A 23,272-nucleotide genomic window follows, 5' to 3' on the forward strand; every position below is an offset into this window, starting at 1 on the left:
ACGTAAAAACAAACACAACACAACGTCATAAGTGACATTTGTGAAGACTGATTAAAGTGATGAATGAGATGAATTGATGAGATGTGATGGTGAGAAAAGGCGAGCAGGAAACAGTCAGTCAGCATGTGTGCAGTTGGTGGACGGTCCCTTGTTTCTGAGGATCATCAGCAGAGAGAGTCCACAGCAGTACACCAGACTCTTCACTATCAGCACTGTGTACAGCACACAGAGCAGCAGCACCTGGTACTGAGACGGGACAAAAGCTGCTGGAGATGTTGGTGGTGGTGGAGATGTTGGAGTTGGCAGAGCTGGTGGAGATGTTGGAGTTGGTCTTGGTGGAATAAAAGTAGAAAACTCTGAAACAGCAAAAAGTGAAAAAGAAATGTCAGCGCTCTGCTCCTCTGCTCTCTCTGACAGCATCTCCAGATGAAGCTGAATCACTGCTGAACACAGTCACCAAGCCTTCATTACCTTGTTCTGTTCTCACTGTGTCCCCCCTGTGCTTGACGTAGCAGCTGTATTTATATGTGCTGTCCTCTTGCTGATGGAGCAGCAGGATGGAGGCGCTGCGTCCCAGCTCTCTGAGCTCCAGCTGCTCTCCCTCAGCAGAGGTCAGCTCCTCCAGCGGGCCGTTCTTCTTCTGTCTTTTCCAGGAGAACTGGACCAGAGGAGGAGACATGGCTGAGGCCAGACACAGCAGGGAGCTCTTCCCCTCCAGGTGGGCTCTGGATGCTGCTGGGTACACGCTCACCAGGGGCTTCACTACCTGCTCAACTGAAGTTTGACAGCAGCAACAAGCAGCACAGACACACATTCACACAGTCAACGGCAGCTTACAGCACTGCACTGCATTCAGTCTGATCCTGGAAACTACATGATCACTAAACTACTCATCAATACACCACAAACATCATCTACTGGACACTGGATCAATAATCATATGTCATCATATGTCATGTAGAAAGATTCAAACACAATGTACCACTCTTTATCAATATTTACCACTACATTAATTACTAATATAATAACATTTGTAAAAGTGAACATATATCATGACATAACAGCCTCATAAATACATTTGGTCATGATTATAGCGCTTTATATAAAATACATTTACAACCATGCAACCGACTCACTCAAAAGAGTCGGTGTTTCCATCACTAACACGACTCAATAGATTAAAGTTCATGAATATTTTACAAACTGCTCTGAGAAAGCAGGAAGCAGAAAGGTAAAGACTAAGAGGGATGTACTGTAGAAGAGGAGAGAGGACAGACACACACACAGAGGTCAGGAGAGGTGACTGAGAAAGGAGGAGTAACAGGCAGGAAACTGTAATCACTCATCAATTTAGTGTGAATGATGAAATCAGTTAAAACATGCTCTCAAACATCTGCTGCTTATCTTGGCAGGTAAGACATGACGGTGTACCTGCAGACGTCCGGAGAAGAGATTCTGGACCACCATCCAGCGTCTCAGGAGGGCGAAGCAGTGCGCCATCAACACTGTGTACGGTGGGGACGGTGCGCTGCTGACCTCGACTCGGGACGTTGTGGATCGGTGGAGGGAATACTTCGAAGACATCGCAGAGGTGGTCAAAAAGCTCCTCAGTGGGAGGGCCCCGGGGGTGGAGGAGATCCGCCCCGAGTTCCTCAAAGCCCTGGATGTTGTGGGGCTGTCATGGTTGACACAACTCTGCAGCATCGCGTGGACATCGGGGGCAGTGCCTCTGGATTGGCAGACTGGGGTGGTGGTCCCTCTTTTTAAGAAGGGGGACCAGAGGGTGTGTTCCAACTACAGGTGAATCACACTCCTCGGTGTCCCTGGTAAGGTCTATTCGGGGGTGCTGGAGAGAAGGGTCCGTCGGATAGTCACACCTCGGATTCAGGAGGAGCAGTGTGGTTTTCGTCCAGGCCGTGGAACTGTGGACCAGCTCTATACCCTCTGCAGGATCCTTGAGGGTGCATGGGAGTTTGCCCAACCAGTCCACGTGTTTTGTGGACTTGGAGAAGGCATTCGACCGTGTCCCTCGGGGAGTCCTGTGGGGGGTTCTCCGGGAATACGGGGTAATGGACCCCCTGATAAGGGTCGTCCGTTCCCTGTATGACCGGTGTCAGAGCTTGGTCCGCATTGCCGGTAATAAGTCGGACTTGTTTCCCGCGAGGGTTGGACTTCGCCAGGGCTGCCTTTTGTCACCGATCCTGTTCATAATTTTTATGGACAGGATTTCTAGGCGCAGCCAGGGCGTTGAGGGGGTCAACGCCCTGGCCTCCCCTCAGGATTGGGTCACTGCTTTTTGCGGATGATGTGGTCCTGTTGGCTTCATCAGACCGTGACCTCCAACTCTCGCTGGATCGGTTCGCAGCCGAGTGTGAAGCGGCTGGGATGAGAATCAGCACCTCCAAATCCAAGTCCATGGTCCTCAACCGGAAAAGGGTGGAGTGCACTCTCCGGGTCGGGGACGAGATCCTGCCCCAAGTGGAGGAGTTCAAGTACCTCGGGGTCTTGTTCACGAGTGAGGGAAGGACGGAGCTTGAGATCGACAGGCGGATCGGTGCGGCGTCTGCAGTAATGTGGACTCTGCACAGATCGATCCTTGTTCACCTATGGTCATGAGCTTTGGGTAGTGACCGAAAGAACAAGATCGTGGGTACAAGCGGCCGAAATTAGCTTTCTCCGTAGAGTGGCTGGGCTCTCCCTTAGAGATAAGGTGAGAAGCTCAGTTATCCAGAGGGAGCTTGGAGTAGACCCGCTGCTCCTCGGCGTCGAGAGGAGCCAGATGAGGTGGCTCGGGCATCCTGGACGCCTCCCTGTGAGGTGTTCAAGGCACATCCCACAGGTAGGAGACCCCAGGGAAGACCCAGGACACGCTGGAGAGACTATGTCTCTCGGCTGGCCTAGGAACGCCTCGGGATCCCCCGGGAAGAGCTGGATGAAGTGGCTGGGGGAGGGAAGTCGGGGCTTCCCTGCTTAGGCTGCTGCTCCCATGACCCGACCCCGAATAAGCGAAAGAGGACGGTACGGTAAGTGGATATCGCCTTCAAAGATGGTGCCCCATTCATTCCTGTCAGCCACATAATATTTAGAGTACACAAGAGAGAAATAAACATGAGGAGGGCTTAACAACAGCCGTTATTGAATCAAGACTATTTTTACAAAACATTTTTCACCTGGAAATCTACAACTTTAAATGAAAGGTCACTATTTCTTTCAATGTGTTCTCCAACTTGATGACGTTTATATATAAAATCTCACAAATACATTGCTTTTCTTAGGAAAAACAAAAATCACACCATCAATATTTTCAACTGTTGTCAATGTAACATTTCAGCTTTTCTACAAACGGGTGGCATGTTAATACTGTCAAAGGTTAAACTTGGTAACCATAACCGCTGATTTGGGATACAACATGAAAACGCAAACACACGTTGCATCATAAATTATCACAAATCATTCTCTCCAGTGTGAATGCGTTGGTGTGTTTTTAGGGAGCTGTTGTGAGTGAAAGTTTTCCCACATTGCTCACACCAGTAAGGCTTCTCTCCAGTGTGAATGCGTTGGTGTCTTTTTAGATGACTGTTACAAGTGAACATTTCCCCACATTGCTCACACCGGTAAGGCTTCTCTCCAGTGTGAATGCGTTGGTGTCTTTTTAGATGACTGTTACAAGTGAACATTTTCCCACATTGCTCACACCAGTAAGGCTTCTCTCCAGTGTGAATGCGTTGGTGTTTTTTTAGGGAGCTGTTGTCAGTGAAAGTTTGCCCACATTTCTCACAGCTGTACGGCTTCTCTCCAGTGTGAATGCGTTGGTGTGTTTTTAGATTACTGTTACAAGTGAACATTTTCCCACATTGCTCACAGCTGTACGGCCTCTCTCCAGTGTGAATGCGTTGATGTCTTTTTAGGGAGTTGTTGTGAGTGAAACTTTTCCCACATTGCTCACACCAGTAAGGCTTCTCTCCAGTGTGAATGCGTTGGTGTGTTTTTAGGGTGCTGTTGTCAGTGAAAGATTTCCCACATTGCTCACACCAGTAAGGCTTCTCTCCAGTGTGAATGCGTTGGTGTGTTTTTAGATGACTGCTACAAGTGAACATTTTCCCACATTGCTCACAGCTGTACAGCTTCTCTCCAGTGTGAATGCGTTGGTGTGTTTTTAGACTATGGTTACAAGTGAAAGTTTTACCACACTGCTCACAGCTGTAAGGCTTCTCTCTAGTGTGAATTTTCTGAGGAATTGGTAAATATCTTGATGTGGTGATGGCTTCGTCAGAGGGCTGACAGCAGTGATATTTCATTTCCTTTCTTCCTGTTTGTTTCTATGACAACAGACAAATACACAGAGAAAGAGAGAGAAAGAGTAAGTTAGATGACAAGTCATTAAAAAAAAACAGAGTTGCACTTTGAGAAATCAAGGATCCAGTATTTTTTAAACTTGACCCTGACTACATCAGGACATCTAGTCCTCTCCTGACCTTTGTGAAGCCATTAATAGAGCACTGACAAAAAAGAAAATGAAAAAACAAGCAATACAATAAGAAAAACGCAAAGAGATCGATATGGACTGTTAGTCGGGAAAAACAAGACATGAAGATGATTAAGGTCTTACTCAGAGATGTGCCACTATAATATCATGGTAATCAGTACTATCATGATAATCGATAAATTCCCTGAAACTCTTCTTTTAGTGTAAAAATATAGTTTAATGATTTTCCAGTTTAACCACAATCACCTCATCCCCTGAGCAATATTTTGTTGCAGCTTGGTTAGACTCTGCAAAAATCAAATCCACAGTTTCAACTCTAAACGACAGCAGGTTGTTCAGTTTAACACTGGAAAATATCTGGAAATCACTTTAAATTAAGCAAAAGGGCCCTGAGAAGATGGTATCCTCACATTTCAACACCCTCCTAATCCTGGTCAACTTGCACAGGTGGGGAATGGGGAGGACCCCATGTGTCAGTTGTGTGGAGTGAAAGGAACACATCCTATCAGGGCATAAAACCTTTTACCCAGAGGAGATATATACGTGGTGCCATGACAAGGTGTTAACATTGCTCACTGACATCTTGGAGAAGGAAAGAAGAAACAAAGGCTGAACAAGGTACCGGTGGTGATACAGTCTACAACCCTAAGACCAGAAATCATCATGTGGTCTCAGGAGGGAAATATGTGGAGCATAAGAACTGAACGCTGCTTCTCCATGTTTAGTTTTGACTCTGGGACAGAAAGCAGACCTGTCCCAGATGACCTGAGAGGTCTCTGGATGTTTCATAACACAGAAGCAGAGCTCCCCTGCTAATCCGAGTCAAACCTCAGTTTTATGCAAGTTGATTGTCTAAACAGTATGCAAGTTATGTAATAGCATTTGTCATGTAAATACAAGACAAATGGTACATGTATGATAAGCCTGTGTAATCATCAGTTAAGAAGATATTTAGTTCCAAATATTGTCACAATTTCTACTTCTTGTAACACTACTGCCCTCTAGTGACAAAATCAACTGTGTGATTATGTTTTAAAATTCATAATGTGTTTAACTTTTGCTCCGTTAACCCTGTAGACGTATTTTAATAATAAATAAAATAAGTAGTTGTATTGCAAAAAATAAACTTTTCTATAAAGATATTTTTCCCATTGAATGGTCTTTTATTTTTAGTAAATATGTATTTAAAATAAATGATAATAAAAAATAACTGAATTATTTCTAAATAAAATAAAAAAAGCGCAGTCCTTCAACTGAGGCTAAACCTGCAGCTCAAGTCACAACATAAATGAATTATTTTTTGTGAGAAAAAAAACAAAATGCAAATAAATGCAATCACTTAACCTGTGGCTCAAGATATCAGAACATAAATAATTGAAAAAAGTAAAAACACTTCTAAGATAAATATAAATAAATAAATGCAGCAGGAGCTTAAAACTGAATCAACAATTTTTGGAGACTTGCTCACTATAGGATGTATTTCCTCCTCGCGCTGCTACTGTCCGTTACCTTCTTCCTCCAAGACGCGGCCGTCTGTCTTTTTACGGTAGCCGTAGTATAAATACAGCCGACTTGGTCCTTTTAGACGGGGGGAAAGTTCGGGGCGCTCGCCTCCTTCAGCCATCATACAGCCTGCAGAGCTACCTGCTTGTAACAGCAACCAGAGTATGGGAGGGGTTGTACTTCACGCTGCAGCTGCACACGACCAGGGACCTCCACTCTCTCTCTGACCAGACGTCACATTAAAAAAAAAAACCTGATCATACCGCAGGAACGGTATGACGGAAATTTTTAGTGGTTTTGAAACCGTGACTTTTTCATACCGTGGTATACCTTGAAACCGGTAACCGGCCCATGCCTACGTGTGATCGTATTGGCGATGAGTGTTCAGTATACAGATATCTTAAAGTGGCATTGACAATAAGGGATTGGTTAATTAAAATAGGCCTGGGGCCTGTTTCAGGAAGCAAGTTTAACAAGCCGAGTTAAAACCTTAACTCTAGGTTGACTAACTCTGAGCTGTCAAACTCAGAGTTTTCAGTTTCAGAACAGCTGATAACAGTTAGTTCAATCAACTCTGAGTGAAGTTTGTGCATGAGGAGATAATAAGCCTTCATCACTGAAACAGATAATATGATTCACCATGACAACAGGAGAAACAAAGAGCTCAGTCCTCCTACTTCTCCATATTCCGTGTATGTGTGTGCGCGGTACATTTAATATTCATGCAGACCCCAACAGGTACAAAACATAGACCTACTTGGCAGCAACTGAAGATGAAATATGAAAATATAGCTCAAACAAATAAGGTATAATTTACAAGCAGCTGTGTTGTTGTTTAGCCTGCCCTACCTTCTTCCACGCAAAAAAAGTCAATTTTTCAGCCATCCCAACACTGCCAGTATTTAATATTGTCGGTTGCCCTGGAAACATGCTCAGCGTCATATGTTATATATAAAACCCAAAGTGCAACACAAAGAATTTGTTCTGAACTAAGAGCAAGTCCATGATCACGTGTCATACAGACAATACGAAGGCTGAATATTTTGTTCAGATAATCATCAGAGAATGATAAAACATCCCAGCGGGGTCAATTCACCCTCTGATGGAGATTTCTGCTTAGTATTTGAGCTTCAATATTAACTGACTCTTTAAGAAAAGGACACACCATGTCTGACCTCTCCTTCAGTCTGCAGGCGTAAGTTAAAAAAGAAAAGAAACTCATGTTTAGTTGAAGAAAACCTGCCAATGAGCAGGTTAGTGTCACTGAGTATGTTGCCAGGGTAACTGACTCAGAGTTAATCTGAACTGGCTTTGTGTTTCCTTCAACTCTGAGTCAACTAACTAAACCTGCTTTCTGAAACAGGACCCTGGTAATAGGAGTCACACTGTTGATGTTAATTTTGGTCACATATTGTGTGCTCCCACTGGTTCAGATGATAGTAAAACAAAAAAGATGCTGCCACAGTTATTAGACAATTTCCTGCAACCACCTGATATTGAAGCAAATCCACATATTGAGATAGAAAATGTTGATGAAATGGCAAATCATAGCTTAAAGACAATAAAATGTAAACAAAGACTGTATGACTTGATAATATAATAAGAAAACGTTTTTAAAAAACTTTGAAGAAAAGGACATTTGTAAAAAGCCATGTTGACAAGACAGCAAACAATATTTTGATAGCTTACAATATAATTTTAATATGAATTAAAGTTAATAAAGGCCTTCAGCCACATTTTATTTTAGTATAAATTGGAATAAAAAAATGATGACTCAAAATAAACAATAGTCACTGGATCATAGCCAATAGCCTATACTGTGACTTTAGTAATGGTCATTAAAGAAAAGGTTTGGAGCCAATGGCATAAAAACATCTGGACTTACAGAGGACCGCTTGGAAATAACTGTAAAATCCCCAAACATGTGAAAGCGAAGGATATGAAGAAAACTGAGCTCTACCCCTGATAAAGCTCATACAGATGAACTATAAGAATGAGTTTTACCAAAAGACATTCAGTGTGTCTGTTCCATGAACAGCTCTCGGTTTGCTTGTATCACATTTTTGATGCACAGTCCACTGAACTCTGCATGACTCAGTGTCTAATGTTACTGTATGGATGTGTTTTTATGTGAATGTTTCAAATTAAGTGGAATAAAACTATTATATTATATTCTTTTTTTATGTTCTTTTTTAATCAATTGAAAATACATGTCATGGAGAACCATAAATTTCAAGTGGTGTAGTTAAAGGTTTTTTTTCTGCAACACCGCCACCTAGTGGCACTAACAAATCCAAACTAAAATGGAGGTGATGCTCTATAATAACTTTGTTGTCGACTTTCTGACTCTCCAGACTTATGTTACTGTATAGATGTGTTTTTATGTGAATGTTTCACATTAAGTGGAATAAAGTATATTTTTGTATAGTTCTTTTTAATCAGTTGAAAATACATGTGGTGGTACAAGTGTAGTTAAAATTTTTTTCATGCAACAGCTCCACCTAGTGGCACTAACAAATCCAAACTAAAATGGAGGTGGCGCTCTACAATAACTTTGTTGTCGGCTTGTTGTCTCCTTCACTTCTTAAAGCACATTGAGTTGCCATTGTGTATGAAATGCGCTATATAAATAAAACTGCCTTGCCTTTCCTTCTTTTTAAATATATTTATTTAAATCAGTCTTATTATCGTCGGTTTTACTGCAGAATAATGAATAATGAAAGAATAGTAAATAAAGAGGGAGATGGTTTTTAGTTGTTTCCTTTGTTTGGTGTCACTAGCAGACATCCCAACTCTGCCGTCTGCGTGTGTGTTTGTGTGATTATAAATGCAGCGCGTGTGAGAGCAAAGCGTCCTTATAGCTCTGTGTTGCTGCTTAGTAGACCGACACCGATCGCACCCCTCCCCCGGACCGACACCAAGTGTAACAACCCCCACAACCCCGGAACGAACCTCCCTGAAATGACTTTTTGCAGGTTGTGACTAGTTCCACTACAGAGCCAAACTTGTAAGAAACAGAGGGAAACACTGAACACTTTCTGTAGTTTTTACAGCTGAGAAACTGACCTGTTTATCGGTGGTAGCAGACAGTGAGTCCGGGTTCTGGTTCTCCTCCATGCTGCTCTTGTAGTAGTTGTAATTTGTGAAAGCAGCGGCGGCGGTGGCGACTGCTGCTGCTGCTGGTGCTGCTGTTTCTGCTTCTGCTACTTCTTCTTATTATTATTATTCTTCTTCCTCTTCCTCGTTCTTGTTTATCGTGGTTGGTCATCCAGCTTTTGGTGCATTACCGCCACCATCTGTTCTGGAGTGTGAAACAGAAACTCTTCTTACAATCTACATTATTCTGGGAAGAGATATAGGCTTCCCCTGTGCAGGCACAATCAATACAAACATTCCTTTGTTCATGTGTCAATCAAGCTCCTTAACAGCCAGAAATAAATGAATGTGATGGTTTTGTATTTGTATTGTGACTGCTCCAGGTATTATTTCCTTTTCTTGGGGTTTCATGATTCTGGGTTCGGCTCTATCAGTGTGGCTGCTGCTCTTTTATAGTCAGCGAGCTGGTTTAACTTTGTACACATTTATACTCTTTATGCACATTTGGGGCCATGAAAACAAAACTATGAAGAGACTAGTAGTAGTAGAAGCAATGTGTTGTTGCAGCCACCAGATGGCAGCAGTGTGAAGGTTTTATCACGGCTGTCTATAGAGAGAGTATGGACAACTCCACCACAGTGCCATGTTGTCACCATGGACATGGGGTGAATCATATACACTGTGTCCTATTCACCAGTAAAATGCAGAGAGAGGTTGGATCTCAATATGATCATAGGCGGAGGTGAGAAGTAATGAAGTATTTGTACTTGGTTACTGTACTTAAGTAGATATTTCAGGTATCTGTACTTTACCTGAGTATTTTTTTCCTATGACTTTTGACTTTCCCTCCCTACATTTGAACACAGATATCTGTACTTTCTACTCCTTACATTGTTAAACAGGCTCGTTACTTGTTTATAAAAAGAAGACATGACGTGTAAATAAATGATAGAAAACATGATAGTTTTCTTTTGGTGATTTTGCACCGTGTCCCCCGGTAAGATGCCCCCCTGGGTGACTGCTCATATCTAAATGTGCTATTGGAAGAAAAGTCCAACAATGTACTACAGCAGCACACAGCAGATAGAGGTAATGTAATATTAAGTGGAGAATGAGATGTAAACTATAGGTTTAAAGTGTCATTAAACGCCTGAACATCATTAACAATATATCATATAATGTGTAAAATGTATTATAAAATGTATTGCTGCAGGTTGTTATTGATAGCATTTTCTCTTATTGTTGCAATATTAAAATTATAGTTGAATAATATTATTAAAATAATTAACACTAGACTATTTTTTCACTCAGCGGAAAACCACACAGCAGCAGCAGCAGCCTTATGTGTCCGCTGCAGGGGCTGATGGGAGGTTTGAGGACCTGTTAGAAACCACGTGGCCCTCGTCTGATCTCACAGCTCGTCCTTGTTTGGCCTCAGCTGCATCAGAGCGCCACTTCTTCCCAGGTTCACCAGAGGAAACACCACTTCACAAAATGCTTTTCCTCCCAGCTGCTGCTCTGTGCTGTCTGTGTTCAGGTGAGTGTTTCCAGCCAATCAGGAGCCTTTAACAAACACTGTCACACTGACCTTCATCTGTGTGTCTGTTTCTCTACAGTGCTGGTTGCCATGGCAGCACAGCTGATTCAGGATGATTTAACATTGACCAGGAGAGCTGGTGAAACAGTCTCCTTCATCTGTCGAGGAACGGAGCAGTGTAGCACTGACTGGGTCTTTTGGTACCAAAAAAAAGAAACATTCACAGTGCTTCTTGAGATGAATAAGAAAGAATCAAAAAACTGTCAAATGGATAAACGTTACAATCATCCACAGAAAAATGATTTCACAGCCGAGAGAAAAGGAAACGGCTGTGAGTTGGTGATCCGGACAGTTCAACTCTCACATTCAGCCACCTACTACTGTAACTGTTTAGTGAAAGGTTCCCACAGTGAGAAATGATTCCTGCAGCCTGTACAAAAACCTCCAGATGTCAAACATTGCTTGTGACAGGAAGAGAGCAGTAAACCACAGCCCAGGTCAAATCAATAATTGAATCCTCTGGGGACCGTGAACGTCTGAACAACATTTAATTACAATCCATCCGTCCTTTGATCCAGAATCAGATCCAATCCATCTGCACTTAAGTGGAGGACCGACCAGCTGACTGACATTAGTATCCATATAGTCACACTGCTAATGTGGCTAAAATCAAATAAAAGAAGAGACAGTCATGTTGATGTGAACATTAGATAAACACATCATGGAGATGAAATATGATTCTGCTTAAAAATGTGGATTATTTCACCTCAGCTGACACTCAACAGCAGACAGGTTTTTGTACAACGCTTTTTCACTGTGTAGGCTGGGTCCGGAGCTTTCTCTCTGGAACTAAACTGTTTGTAGGTAAGTCTAAACTTTCATTTTCCTTCAGTTGTTTTATTGAACAAGTAGAAAATGTGTTTGTAGTTTTAGTTTCTGCTGCTTCAGGCTTTACATGTTAGTTTTGTCATATTTAGTAGAGAATTCTTCATGCAGCCATTCTTACATCAAACTAATCAATAACTCCTGAAAAGAGCTTCAAATCTCACTGCACACCACAAGTTATTCTTTATTTATGCATCACATCAAAGTTTGTTTCCAGCCAAAAAGTCTGATATCAGTAATGTTACAAATAAACAGGATTTAATAATCTCAGTGATTCAGCAGCAGCTGCTGTTTGTTAAAAAACAAGATGATATATGATGTGAAACATCATTTAATAAATGTTCCTAAATGTCATTTTAGAAGCAAATAAATAAATATATTGTGTGTTAAATATACACTATATATTTGTAAATGATCAAATGTATCTCATGATAATTGTGTTTTTATGATGATAAATATGTTTTTTAGTAGAAAATATATTAATGCATGAAGGTAAAATAGATGAATGTTATTACAATAATAATAATTAAAATTAAAGTATATAATTGTAAATCTTAATACACATTTAATATAAATGTAATTAGTAAATGAAATCAATGTGATGTCAATTATATATTATTAAGAATATTTCAGAAAGTATATAGTAGAAAATCTCTTACATAAGAAAACTTATTGTAATTTAATATATATAAAATGAATGTATAATTTCATAATTTCATTAGAACACTTAGAAATATATTATTCTTATATTTATTTGATAAATCTGAACATGTGTTAATTATATTTTATATAAAAGCAGAAATATTTAAAATATTGATGAATTGTGTGACTGATTAGATTAAAGTATATGATGGTAAATATACTTCATATAAAACATTATAATCATTTACAAATATAATATATATTATATGTGAATATAATATATTTTAAACAAGTAATAAAACTATACTTTCAATTTTACAAAGACAAATGTCATATTATATTATGTTGCATTATATTATATTTGACATATTTCTACATGTTGAGGTGATTGGGTTTTATGAATTAAGTATATGGTTGTAAATATATTTTATATAAAAAACTATAATCATGAACAAATGTATTTTCTATGAGGCTGTTATGTCATGATATATGTTCAGTTTTACAAATGTTATTATATTAGTAATTAATGTTGTGGTAAATTTGATAAAGAGTGGTACATTGTGTTTGAATCTTTCTATATGACATATGATGAGCTTCCATGATGCTTTAGTCTGATATGATTATTGATCCAGTGTCCAGTAGATGATGTTTGTGGTGTATTGATGAGTAGTTTAGTGATCATGTAGTTTCCAGGATCAGACTGAATGCAGTGCAGTGCTGTAAGCTGCCGTTGACTGTGTGAATGTCTGTGCTGCTTGTTGCTGCTGTCAAACTTCAGTTGAGCAGGTAGTGAAGCCCATGGTGAGCGTGTACCGAGCAGCATCCAGAGCCCACCTGGAGGGGAAGAGCTCCCTGCTGTGTCTGGCCTCAGCCATGTCTCCTCCTCTGGTCAAGTTCTCCTGGAAAAGACAGAAGAAGAACGGCCCGCTGGAGGAGCTGACCTCTGCTGAGGGAGAGCAGCTGGAGCTCAAAGAGCCAGGACGCAGCGCCTCCATCCTGCTGCTCCATCAGCAAGAGGACAGCACATATAAATACAGCTGCTACGTCAAGCATGAGGGGAGCACAGTGGTGGCCCAAACAGAACAAGGTAATGAAGGCTTGGTGACTGTGTTCAGCAGTGATTCAGCTTCATCTGGAGACGCTGTCAGAGAGAGCAGAGGAGCAGAGTGCTGACATTTGACTCCTTTTCTGTTTCAGAGGTTCCAGCTCCAGCAGCTTTTGTCCCGTCTCAGTACCAAGTGCTGCTGCTCTGTGTGCTGTACACAGTGCTGATAGTGAAGAGTCTGGTGTACTGCTGTGGACTCTCTCTGCTGATGATCCTCAGAAACAAGAGACCGTCCACCAACTGCACACATGCTGACTGAGTAACTGTCCTCCAGCTTTAACTTCTCACTGACAACTGTTAAATCCTGAAGATAAAGTCGACAACTGATCCATCCTGAGGAATGTGAGGATCTCATTAGCTTTTTCTTTCAAACTAGTGACAACAAGTATTGATTGTGGAGACAAACTGCTGACCAAGAGAAATGTAAGAATAAAAAAGACATATCGTTGCATTTGGGTGAAGTAAATCATTTTCACGACATTCCGTCAGATGCATATTTGGTAATCTGCATATAACTTCTTGAGCATACACATCTCTGTTATGTCGATAAACTGCATAACATTGCACTAACATTCCCATCCTTTGATGCTTTTTTCTAGAAACAATCTCATCTCCCTTTCTGCCTTCGACATGTAAAAAATTATGTATACAACACAGGCATAAGCGTTGACAACATATTGTACATCTGAATTTACCTTCCACCATTTTAATAGGGGTTTATCAAAACTTCATTAAGGGTTAGGGTTAGACAAAACCTACTGACCAAAATAAACAAAACATTTAAAAATAAAAGACATATTGTTGGATTTGGGTGAATTAAATCGTCATCAGGAATATTCCTTCAGATGCATATTTGTTAGCGTATAAACAGCTTCTTGAGCATACACATCTCTGTTATGTAGATAAGCTCTGCCTAAGCTTCTCAATCCCTCTTCTGCACTAACATTCCTGTCCTGTAATGCTTTTCTTTGGACATTATTTAGCAACAATCCCATCTCCCTTTCTGCCTTCGACATGTAAAAGATTATATAAACAACACAGGCATAAGCGTCGACAACATATTGTACATCTGGATTTACCTTCCGATATTTTAATAGGGGTTTATCAAAACTTCATTAACTTGCTTTTTTAAATATTATATGTGTTTTTACAGCTATATATTTATATGCAGCCTCAAAAGTAACTTGACCAATCCCTGCACATCAAAACAAACTTTCAACAATATCATAGCTGCTGTTCTCATCTGACTGTCATCATGAACAAAACAGTTTATATTATTTTCCTTTTTTTCCTGCAGTGTGATCAGCATTTTTAGATATTTTGTTAAGATTTCTTGTTGTATAGAAATAAATAAAATTGGTGAAAATAAAAACTGTCATGTCTTACAAGAGTATTTTGTCATTTTCTTGTTTTTGTTTCTGTCACTTTTCCTTCATTCCAGTTTTCAGTCTGATCTATATGTTATGTTTGTTAGCTCAGCTGCTCTCAGTTTGCTTAAAAGTAATAAACAGGATGATTGACAAACTGTTGCTGAGAGTGTCAATTTGTTTTTTTCACCATGATTTACTGTAAAATATATATCACAAAGCAATAGGTGCTGCTTCTGAGTCCTGTCTTGGATCCTCCTTTTGTCAGCAGCTATAAGTGGACAGTACATAATGACACACTAATGCAACCTGGCTCCAAACAACACAAACAGTCAGACAACAACACAATGAAGTTTCAACTTCTACCCAAAGTGTAGAATCAAGCTAACACCAAAGCAGAAGATGCTGTTATTTTTTCTCCTAGACAGATCTTTATTTGTCATTGTACAAAGATACAATGAAAATCTGTTTAGTAGCTCTTCAGTATATAAAAAAGGTGCAATCAATAAATGCACAAGATGAAAGACACATTAAAACACATAAAATGACAGTTTAAAAAGGGACAGACAGCAGAAAGTGAGCAATGCATATGTGGTAATACATTTCAGACTCTTGCAGTTAATACTTCTTTACAGGTTATTGTTTTATATATAAATTACAGAAATATTAGTTGCAAAATGTACTTCAAGTATCTAACGTAAAGTACTTATGATGTAAATTGGCTCCACACAGTGTTTCATAGATCATATACATACATACAGTGGGTCTTGAAATGTTTCATGTTTTATTGTTTGACATTATGAAGTCAAAGGGGATTTAATGTGGCTGAAAAGACTCTTATATGTCAAAGTGAAAATAGATCTCTACAAAGTGATCTTTATCAGTAAAATCTACATCTGAAAAGTAAGTAGTACCTATAGCTGTGTAATGAATGCAGTGAAGTAGAGAGTAAAATATTTCCCTCTGAAATGTAGTAAAGAAGCATAAAATGTAAATATTCATGTAAAGTACCTCACAATTGTACTTTATTATATTCCACCCCTGCTGTAAAGAGAACATTTGGTGACTAAAAACTGGTGGGAGCGCTCAGTGGAAAAAAGGTTTATAGACAACAAGACAAAAGAGCGACATAAATGAGATGGAGGGAAGTTCATGAGTGTACAGCAGCAGATATGAATCTGTTCTCTGTGGTTATTAGGACTCATAAAAAAAAACTGTTGACAGCGAATCAACACTTCCTTTCCTGCAGCAGACGAGCCGTGTGGGTTTCTGCTCAGCAGCCTCCACACTGTTCACTGTGGTTTTTCACTTTAACAACACAATGACGGTTACAACCATCCACTCTGGTTAAACTATCATTCCAGGAACTTCAGTGTGAACTCAGTGGTTGCTGTCTCAGGTTTTTATATTTGTGTTAATAATCTGTGAGAGAAGCAGCTCAAATCCTAAACTCAGAGCTGAGAAACTGACATGATTAAATAAAGGGAGACATTCAAACTCCTGCAGTCTGCTCAGCTCCCACAGTCTGTACTGTGACTCATGGAAAATAAAGTAGAAACATTATCAAGAATGCACAAATCCATTTTCATACTATAAACCCAATTTAAATCTCATGTTTTAATACCAAACACAATGATATACACATGAAACAACATAAACATCAAATGTATGTTAAAATTTTTAATGAACAGAGCAAATACATGTTTTTCATCTAAAATACATAAGAAACACACACACACACACACACACACACACACACACACACACACACACACTCAGTTATAGTTGTACAGCGATCTGGAACTTTATTTTGAAGGCTACATAACGGTTTATACTTGCAGTAACGTAGCAACCAGCAGTAAGAAAGACGGATGGTCACTCTGAATCTTCTTTTCTCATACTCACGAAAGCAATGGCTGTAAGTTTGTTCATTTGATGTAATATATAATATAATATGTAATGTTAAGTTTAGTATTGTAATGTGTGATGTTTATTGACTGGGAAGTCATACAAGAAGTGTTAAATGTAATTTGAGAGTTTATTTAAAGTGAGCGTTGCTTAGCAACGATGTGTATCAACTGTTAAGGTAAACGGCTCATTTGTGCCGTGTAGTTTTTTAGCTATTGTTTAAATATCATTACTGTTTATTAGTTTTCTTTACAGCGTGTTGCTAAGGTTTTGTATTGTCTTTTATTTGCAGGTCACTCGTGGTATTTCAACAGAAAAGAAGGAAATAAAAGGAGCAAGACGCTCTGATCCTGGCTCAAGTGTTATACCTGAGTTTGGCTGACTGTTAAACTGTGATAACGTACACGAAGCACATAACACGCAGGGAGAACAGTACAATGGATGTGTATCATTAATAGTTGTATTACTTTCTTGTTGGTGTTTGTTTTATCATCAGTTTTATATGAAGTTGATTTTGCTAATAAAACAAACTCATTTTTTTATTTGTGGTGTTTCTGAAATCTTTCAACTTCTTCTAAATTGCAGTTTTTACCACGACACTGTCTCTGTGCAAAGTTTCAAATAAAACAACATCCCATGTTTGTTATCATCAATCAGAACAGCAGAACACAAACCATAATGACACAGAAATAGAAACCACTGAGACAAACAAGTCATTTTATACACTGAATGACTTTTGTATTTATGTCTGCTGTATAAATCTAAATACATTTAGTTTCATTATAAATGTTTTAAATGTAAATGCACCAAACTATTTAGTCTGGATAAAACTACAAGAGCCAATCAGTATTTTAGTGATTTATTTGATATATTTCTTCATTGTACATTCAGAAGTTACTTTATATTGGAAATGAACGAGAGCATCATAAGACTGAAATGAAGTTATATAATCAGTAACTGTTGAGACTTTATATTGTAAATATAAGAATATCATAATTATGAATGAAAAAGAGAAAATGTAACGTTGCAGAATACATTAAACACTAAACAATAAACATAATAAAGGTTTGTAAAGAACTAAATACTAAGTTATATTTTCTGTATTTGCTTTTATTTTCTGTACACATGTCAAAGTTTAAAGCAGGAATCAAACAATCTGAGCTGAAGAAGTAACTGTTAAGGTAAATATAAATGTGTATATATGTATTTATATATTTAGCACAACTGTATCTAACTTGTGCACGAAGAGAGAGAACGTAAAAACAAGCACAACACAACGTCATAAGTGACATTTGTGAAGACTGATCAAAGTGATGAATGAGATGAATTGATGAGATGTGATGGTGAGAAAAGGCGAGCAGGAAACAGTCAGTCAGCATGTGTGCAGTTGGTGGACGGTCCCTTGTTTCTGAGGATCATCAGCAGAGAGAGTCCACAGCAGTACACCAGACTCTTCACTATCAGCACTGTGTACAGCACACAGAGCAGCAGCACCCTGCACTGAGACTGGAAGAGCACTGACACACACACACACACACACACACACACACACACACACACACACACACACACACACACACACACACACACACACACACACACACACACACACACACATATATACAGGTCTGTTCAACTGTGGACATTTCATCACAATATCATCACATTTTCTTCACTATAACTTGGACTTTTCCACACGGGACGAGCAGCTTTACATGAAGACAGGGGTCCACTACAGTTTGACTGACAGCTCAAAGGCCCTTATTAAATACAACAAATCAGGGCCGGACCCAGCTTTTTAGGGGCCCTCAACAGGATTTGACTTCCTGTTTTTCACTTCAAATAACTTTTTAATCCACAACTAATAAACTACAATTGATAACAATTCAAATCACTCAAGTATAAAACACACAGGTTACCATAGATGTGAAGTTTTTCCCACTTGAATGCAGAATAACTCCACAACAAGCTAACAAACTCATCTCTGACATATTATGGTGTGTGTGCTGTTTGCTGCTGGGCAGGTAGTGTACAGTGGCTTTATCAGGAAACAGCTGCTGCTGCTGGAACACTGAGACTGAACCAGACAGGAAATGTGCTGCAAAACCACAACTAGCAGCTAAAAGAGGCTCAAAAGCTCATTTAGTCATTAGATTCTTTCTCTATATAAAACTATTGATTAGTGCAGCTTTAAGATAGACTCCCTAAACTTGTTGTATCACCTTCAAAGCCTAAAATGTAGTATAGCTCCTCTAAAAGGTGTTATTAGTCAGCCTGTGCAGTGAAAGCTCTCTCAGTGGGACTTGTTGTGCTGTGGGACACTCTAACAGAATCAGGGAGTGTATGTTTAAATCCTTCAATGATGAGCAGAAAGTGAACAGACTGATATGCAGCCCTAACTGCAGCAGGACATTGGAGCTGTCAGAGCATGCAGAGAGGCAGCAGGTGATCTTACAGTCAGCTTGCTGCAGAGTCGGCAGGTCTGCTGGCTCTCTCTCTGGAGGACAGGAGGCTGCTGGAGCTGGAAACTCTGAAACAGAAAAGGAGTCAAATGTCAGCGCTCTGCTCCTCTGCTCTCTCTGACAGCATCTCCAGATGAAGCTGAATCACTGCTGAACACAGTCACCAAGCCTTCATTACCTTGTTCTGTTTGGGCCCTCACTGTGCTCCCCTCATGCTTGACGTAGCAGCTGTATTTATATGTGCTGTCCTCTTGCTGATGGAGCAGCAGGATGGAGGCGCTGCGTCCCGGCTCTCTGAGCTCCAGCTGCTCTCCCTCAGCAGAGGTCAGCTCCTCCAGCGGGCCGTTCTTCTTCTGTCTTTTCCAGGAGAACTGGACCAGAGGAGGAGACATGGCTGAGGCCAGACACAGCAGGGAGCTCTTCCCCTCCAGGTGGGCTCTGGATGCTGCTCGGTACACGCTCACCACGGGCTTCACTACCTGCTCATCTGAAGTTTGACAGCAGCAACAAGCAGCACAGACACACATTCACACAGTCAACAGCAGCTTACAGCACTGCACTGCATTCAGTCTGATCCTGGAAACTACATGATCACTAAACTACTCATCAATACACCACAAACATCATCTACTGGACACTGGACCAATAATCATATCAGACTAAAGCATCATGGAAGCTCATCATATGTCATGTAGAAAGATTCAAACACAATGTACCACTCTTTATCAAATTTACCACAACATTAATTGTGGTTAATGGGGCGGCTGTGGCTCAGGAGGGTAGAGCGGTCATCCTCCAATTGGAAGATTGGTGGTTCGATTCCCGGCTCCTCCAGTCCACATGCCGATGTGTCCTTGGGCAAGACACTTAACCCCAAATTGCTCCCGTTGCTGTGCCAACGGTGGGTGAATGTGTGTGAATGGTTAGACTCCTCTGATGAGCAGGCTGGCACCCTGCGTGGTAGCTCCTGCCATCAGTGTATGAATGTGTGTGAAAGGGTGAATGATTGTAATGTAAAGCGCTTTGAGTGGTCGCACAGCCTAGAAAGGCGCTATATAAGTACAGTCCATTTACCATTAATTACTAATATAATAACATCTGTAAAACTGAACATATATCATGACATAACAGCCTCATATAAAATACATTTGTTCATGATTATAGTGTTTTATTTAAAATTTATTTACAATTATATACTTTAATTTATTTTCATGACTTTTATCTTTTATTTCATTTAAAAACACTTTTTTCTTTAAAATTAAAAAAAAATATGTTCATATGTTAAAATAAATGTTGTAAATGATTATAGTGTTTTATATGAAGTATATTTACCACCATATACTTTAATCTAATCAGTCACACAATTCATCAATAGTTTTAAATATTTCAGCTTTATATAAAATATAATTAACACATGTTCAGATTTATCAAATAAATATAAGAATTATATATTTCTAAATGTGTATTCATTATATTTTTACATGTATATTAAATGTGTATTAAGATTTACAATTATACACTTTAATTTTAAATGATATTTATTGTAATAACATTCATCTATTTTACCTTCATGCATTAATATATTTTCTATTAAAAAACATATTTATCATCATAAAAACACAATTATCATGAGATACATTTCACCATTTACAAATATATAGTGTATATTTAACACACAATATATTTCTGACTATTTGCTTCTAAAATGACATTTAGGAACATTTATTAAATGATGTTTCACATCATATATCATCTTGTTTTTAACAAACAGCAGCTGCTGCTGAATCACTGAGATGATTAAATCCTGTTTATTTGTAACATTACTGATATCAGACTTTTTGGCTGGAAACAAACTTTGATGTGATGCATAAATAAAGAATAACTTGTGGTGTGCAGTGAGATTTGAAGCTCTTTTTAGGAGTTATTGATTAGTTTGATGTAAGAATGGCTGCATGAAGAATTCTCTACTAAATATGACAAAACTAACATGTAAAGCCTGAAGCAGCAGAAACTAAAACTACAAACACATTTTCAACTTGTTCAATAAAACAACTGAAGGAAAATGAAAGTTTAGACTTACCTACAAACAGTTTAGTTCCAGAGAGAAAGATGAGGTAGCGTCCTCCTCCTGACACACAGTGAAAAAGCGTCGTACAAAAACCTGTCTGCTGTTGAGTGTCAGCTGAGGTGAAATAATCCACATTTTTAAGCAGAATCATATTTCATCTCCATGATGTGTTTGTCTAATGTTCATATCAACATGACTGTCTCTTCTTTTATTTGATTTTAGACACATTAGCAGTGTGACTATATGGATACTAATGTCAGTCAGCTGGTCGCTCCTCCACTTAAATGCAGATGGATTGGATCTGATTCTGGATCAAAGGACGGATGGATTGTAATTAAATGTTGTTCAGACGTTCACGGTCCCCAGAGGATTCAATCATTGATTTGACCTGGGCTGTGGTTTACTGCTCTCTTCCTGTCACAAGCACTGTTTGACATCTGGAGGTTTTTGTACAGGCTGCAGGGATCATTTCTCACTGTGGGACTCTTTATGCCAACAGGAGCAGTAGTAGGCAGCTGAATGTAAGAGTTGAACTGTCTGGATCTGCAACTCATAGTTGTTCTGTTTCTCTACAGGTGAGAAATCATCTTTCTGAGGATGATTGTAATAATCTTTATTATATACTGTACCACTCGTCTTGTCAATGTCCAGAATCCCTGTGAATGTTTCTGTGTCTTTCTTCTGGAACCAGATTACATAATAACCAGTGCTACACTGCTCAGTTCCTCGACAGCTGAAGGAGACTGTTTCACCAGCTCTCCTGGTCAATGATAAATCCTCCTGACTCAGCTGTGCTGCCATGGCAACCAGCGCTGTAGAGAAACAGACACACAGATGAAGGTCAGTGTGACAGTGTTTGTTAAAGGTTGAGTTTGTGGGCTCCTGATTGGCTGGAAACACTCACCTGAACACAGACAGCACAGAGCAGCAGCTGGGAGGAAAAGCATTTTGTGAAGTGGTGTTTCCTCTGGTGAACCTGGGGAGAAGTGGCGCTCTGATGCAGCTGAGGCCAAACAAGAACGAGCTGTGAGATCAGACGAGGGCCACGTGGTTTCTAACAGGTCCTCAAACCTCCCATCAGCCCCTGCAGCGGACACACAAGGCTGCTGCTGCTGCTGTGTGGTTTTCCGCTGAGTGAAAAAATAAATTAGTGTTAATTATTTTAATAATATTATTCAACTATAATTTTAATATTGCAACAATAAGAGAAAATGCTATCAATAACAACCTGCAGCTGTTTCAAAAAGTAACTCTGCCTCTTTTTATTATATAAGACATTTTATAATATATTTTACACATTATATGATATATTATTAATGATGTTCATAATATATCATATCATATATCATAACTCAACTAATAATATTCATTCAAACATGTTAATTTTTAAAAATTGTGTTAATCTCTCCTCGCTGACTCACTCACTGTCACAGATGTTATAATGGAGCTGTGTAAACTGTGCACAGCATGTGTTCATATGATAGGAGTCTTCCTGCTGCTGTCATATTCCTGCACTGTCTGCACATTATTGGACTTTCCTTCCAATAGCACATTTAAGATATGAGCAGTCACCCAGGGGGGCATCTTACCGGGGGACACGGAGCAAACACACCAAAAGAAAACTATCATGTTTTCTATCATTTATTTACACGTCATGTCTTCTTTTTATAAACAAGTAACGAGCCTGTTTAATAATGTAAGGAGTAGAAAGTACAGATATCTGTCGTCAAATGTAGGGAGGGAAATGTATAATATTATTCAACTATAATTTTAATATTGCAACAATAAGAGAAAATGCTGCCTGTTTTTGAATAACTAAATATTTATGCATGTTTATTGAATCAAAGAACAAAGAACACCTGCAGCAGTCTACATGTTCATCTGTTTCCAAAAGTAACTCTGCCTCTTTTTATTATATAATATTTATAATATTACATATATTTACACATTATATGATACATTATTATTGTTGTTTACATGTTTTATGACACTTTAAACCTATAGTTTAAATCTCATTCTACACTTTATATTACATTACCTCTATCTGCTGTGTGCTGCTGCTGTCAGTAATAAAACCTTTACACTGCTGCCATCTGGTGGCTGCAACAACACATTGCTTCTACTACTATTAGTATTAGTCTCATAGTTTTGTTTTCATGGCCCCAAATGTGTATAAAGAGTATATATGTGTATGTATGTATCATGTGTACAGT

The 23,272-nt window shown here is 39.2% G+C and overlaps 2 protein-coding genes and 1 pseudogene across 2 annotated transcripts; 1 reads left to right on the plus strand and 2 right to left on the minus strand.

Moving 5' to 3' along the window:
* On the minus strand, nt 1-22,019 carry LOC128372456 (immunoglobulin lambda-1 light chain-like). Its single transcript, XM_053332523.1, has 5 exons — nt 21,964-22,019; nt 21,536-21,871; nt 21,072-21,116; nt 19,170-19,478; nt 1-356 (listed from the first exon to the last, which is right to left on the minus strand). The coding sequence occupies exons 1-5, from the start codon at nt 22,004-22,006 to the stop codon at nt 115-117; spliced, it is 975 nt and encodes a 324-aa protein (XP_053188498.1). The 5' UTR covers nt 22,007-22,019; the 3' UTR covers nt 1-114.
* LOC128373206 (zinc finger protein 239-like) lies at nt 3,444-4,298 on the minus strand. The gene has a single exon (XM_053333503.1). The coding sequence runs from the start codon at nt 4,296-4,298 to the stop codon at nt 3,444-3,446; it is 855 nt and encodes a 284-aa protein (XP_053189478.1).
* LOC128372457 (immunoglobulin lambda-1 light chain-like) lies at nt 10,580-13,574 on the plus strand (annotated as a pseudogene).
* Nucleotides 22,020-23,272: the final 1,253 nt, after the last annotated feature.

Source organism: Scomber japonicus, chromosome 14, assembly GCF_027409825.1.
Source record: "Scomber japonicus isolate fScoJap1 chromosome 14, fScoJap1.pri, whole genome shotgun sequence".
In the NCBI taxonomy this organism is placed as follows: domain Eukaryota; kingdom Metazoa; phylum Chordata; class Actinopteri; order Scombriformes; family Scombridae; genus Scomber; species Scomber japonicus.

Excerpts from the sequence above, each read along its gene's own strand:
- LOC128373206 (XM_053333503.1), bottom strand. The coding sequence starts at position 4,298 with ATGAAATATCACTGCTGTCAGCCCTCTGACGAAGCCATCACCACATCA.
- LOC128372456 (XM_053332523.1), bottom strand. The coding sequence starts at position 22,006 with ATGCTTTTCCTCCCAGCTGCTGCTCTGTGCTGTCTGTGTTCAG. Across the intron at positions 21,872-21,963 it reads TCTGTGCTGTCTGTGTTCAG|CGCTGGTTGCCATGGCAGCA; the intron begins GTGAGTGTTTCC and ends GTTTCTCTACAG. Across the intron at positions 357-19,169 it reads GAGGGCCCAAACAGAACAAG|AGTTTTCTACTTTTATTCCA; the intron begins GTAATGAAGGCT and ends TTGCTGTTTCAG.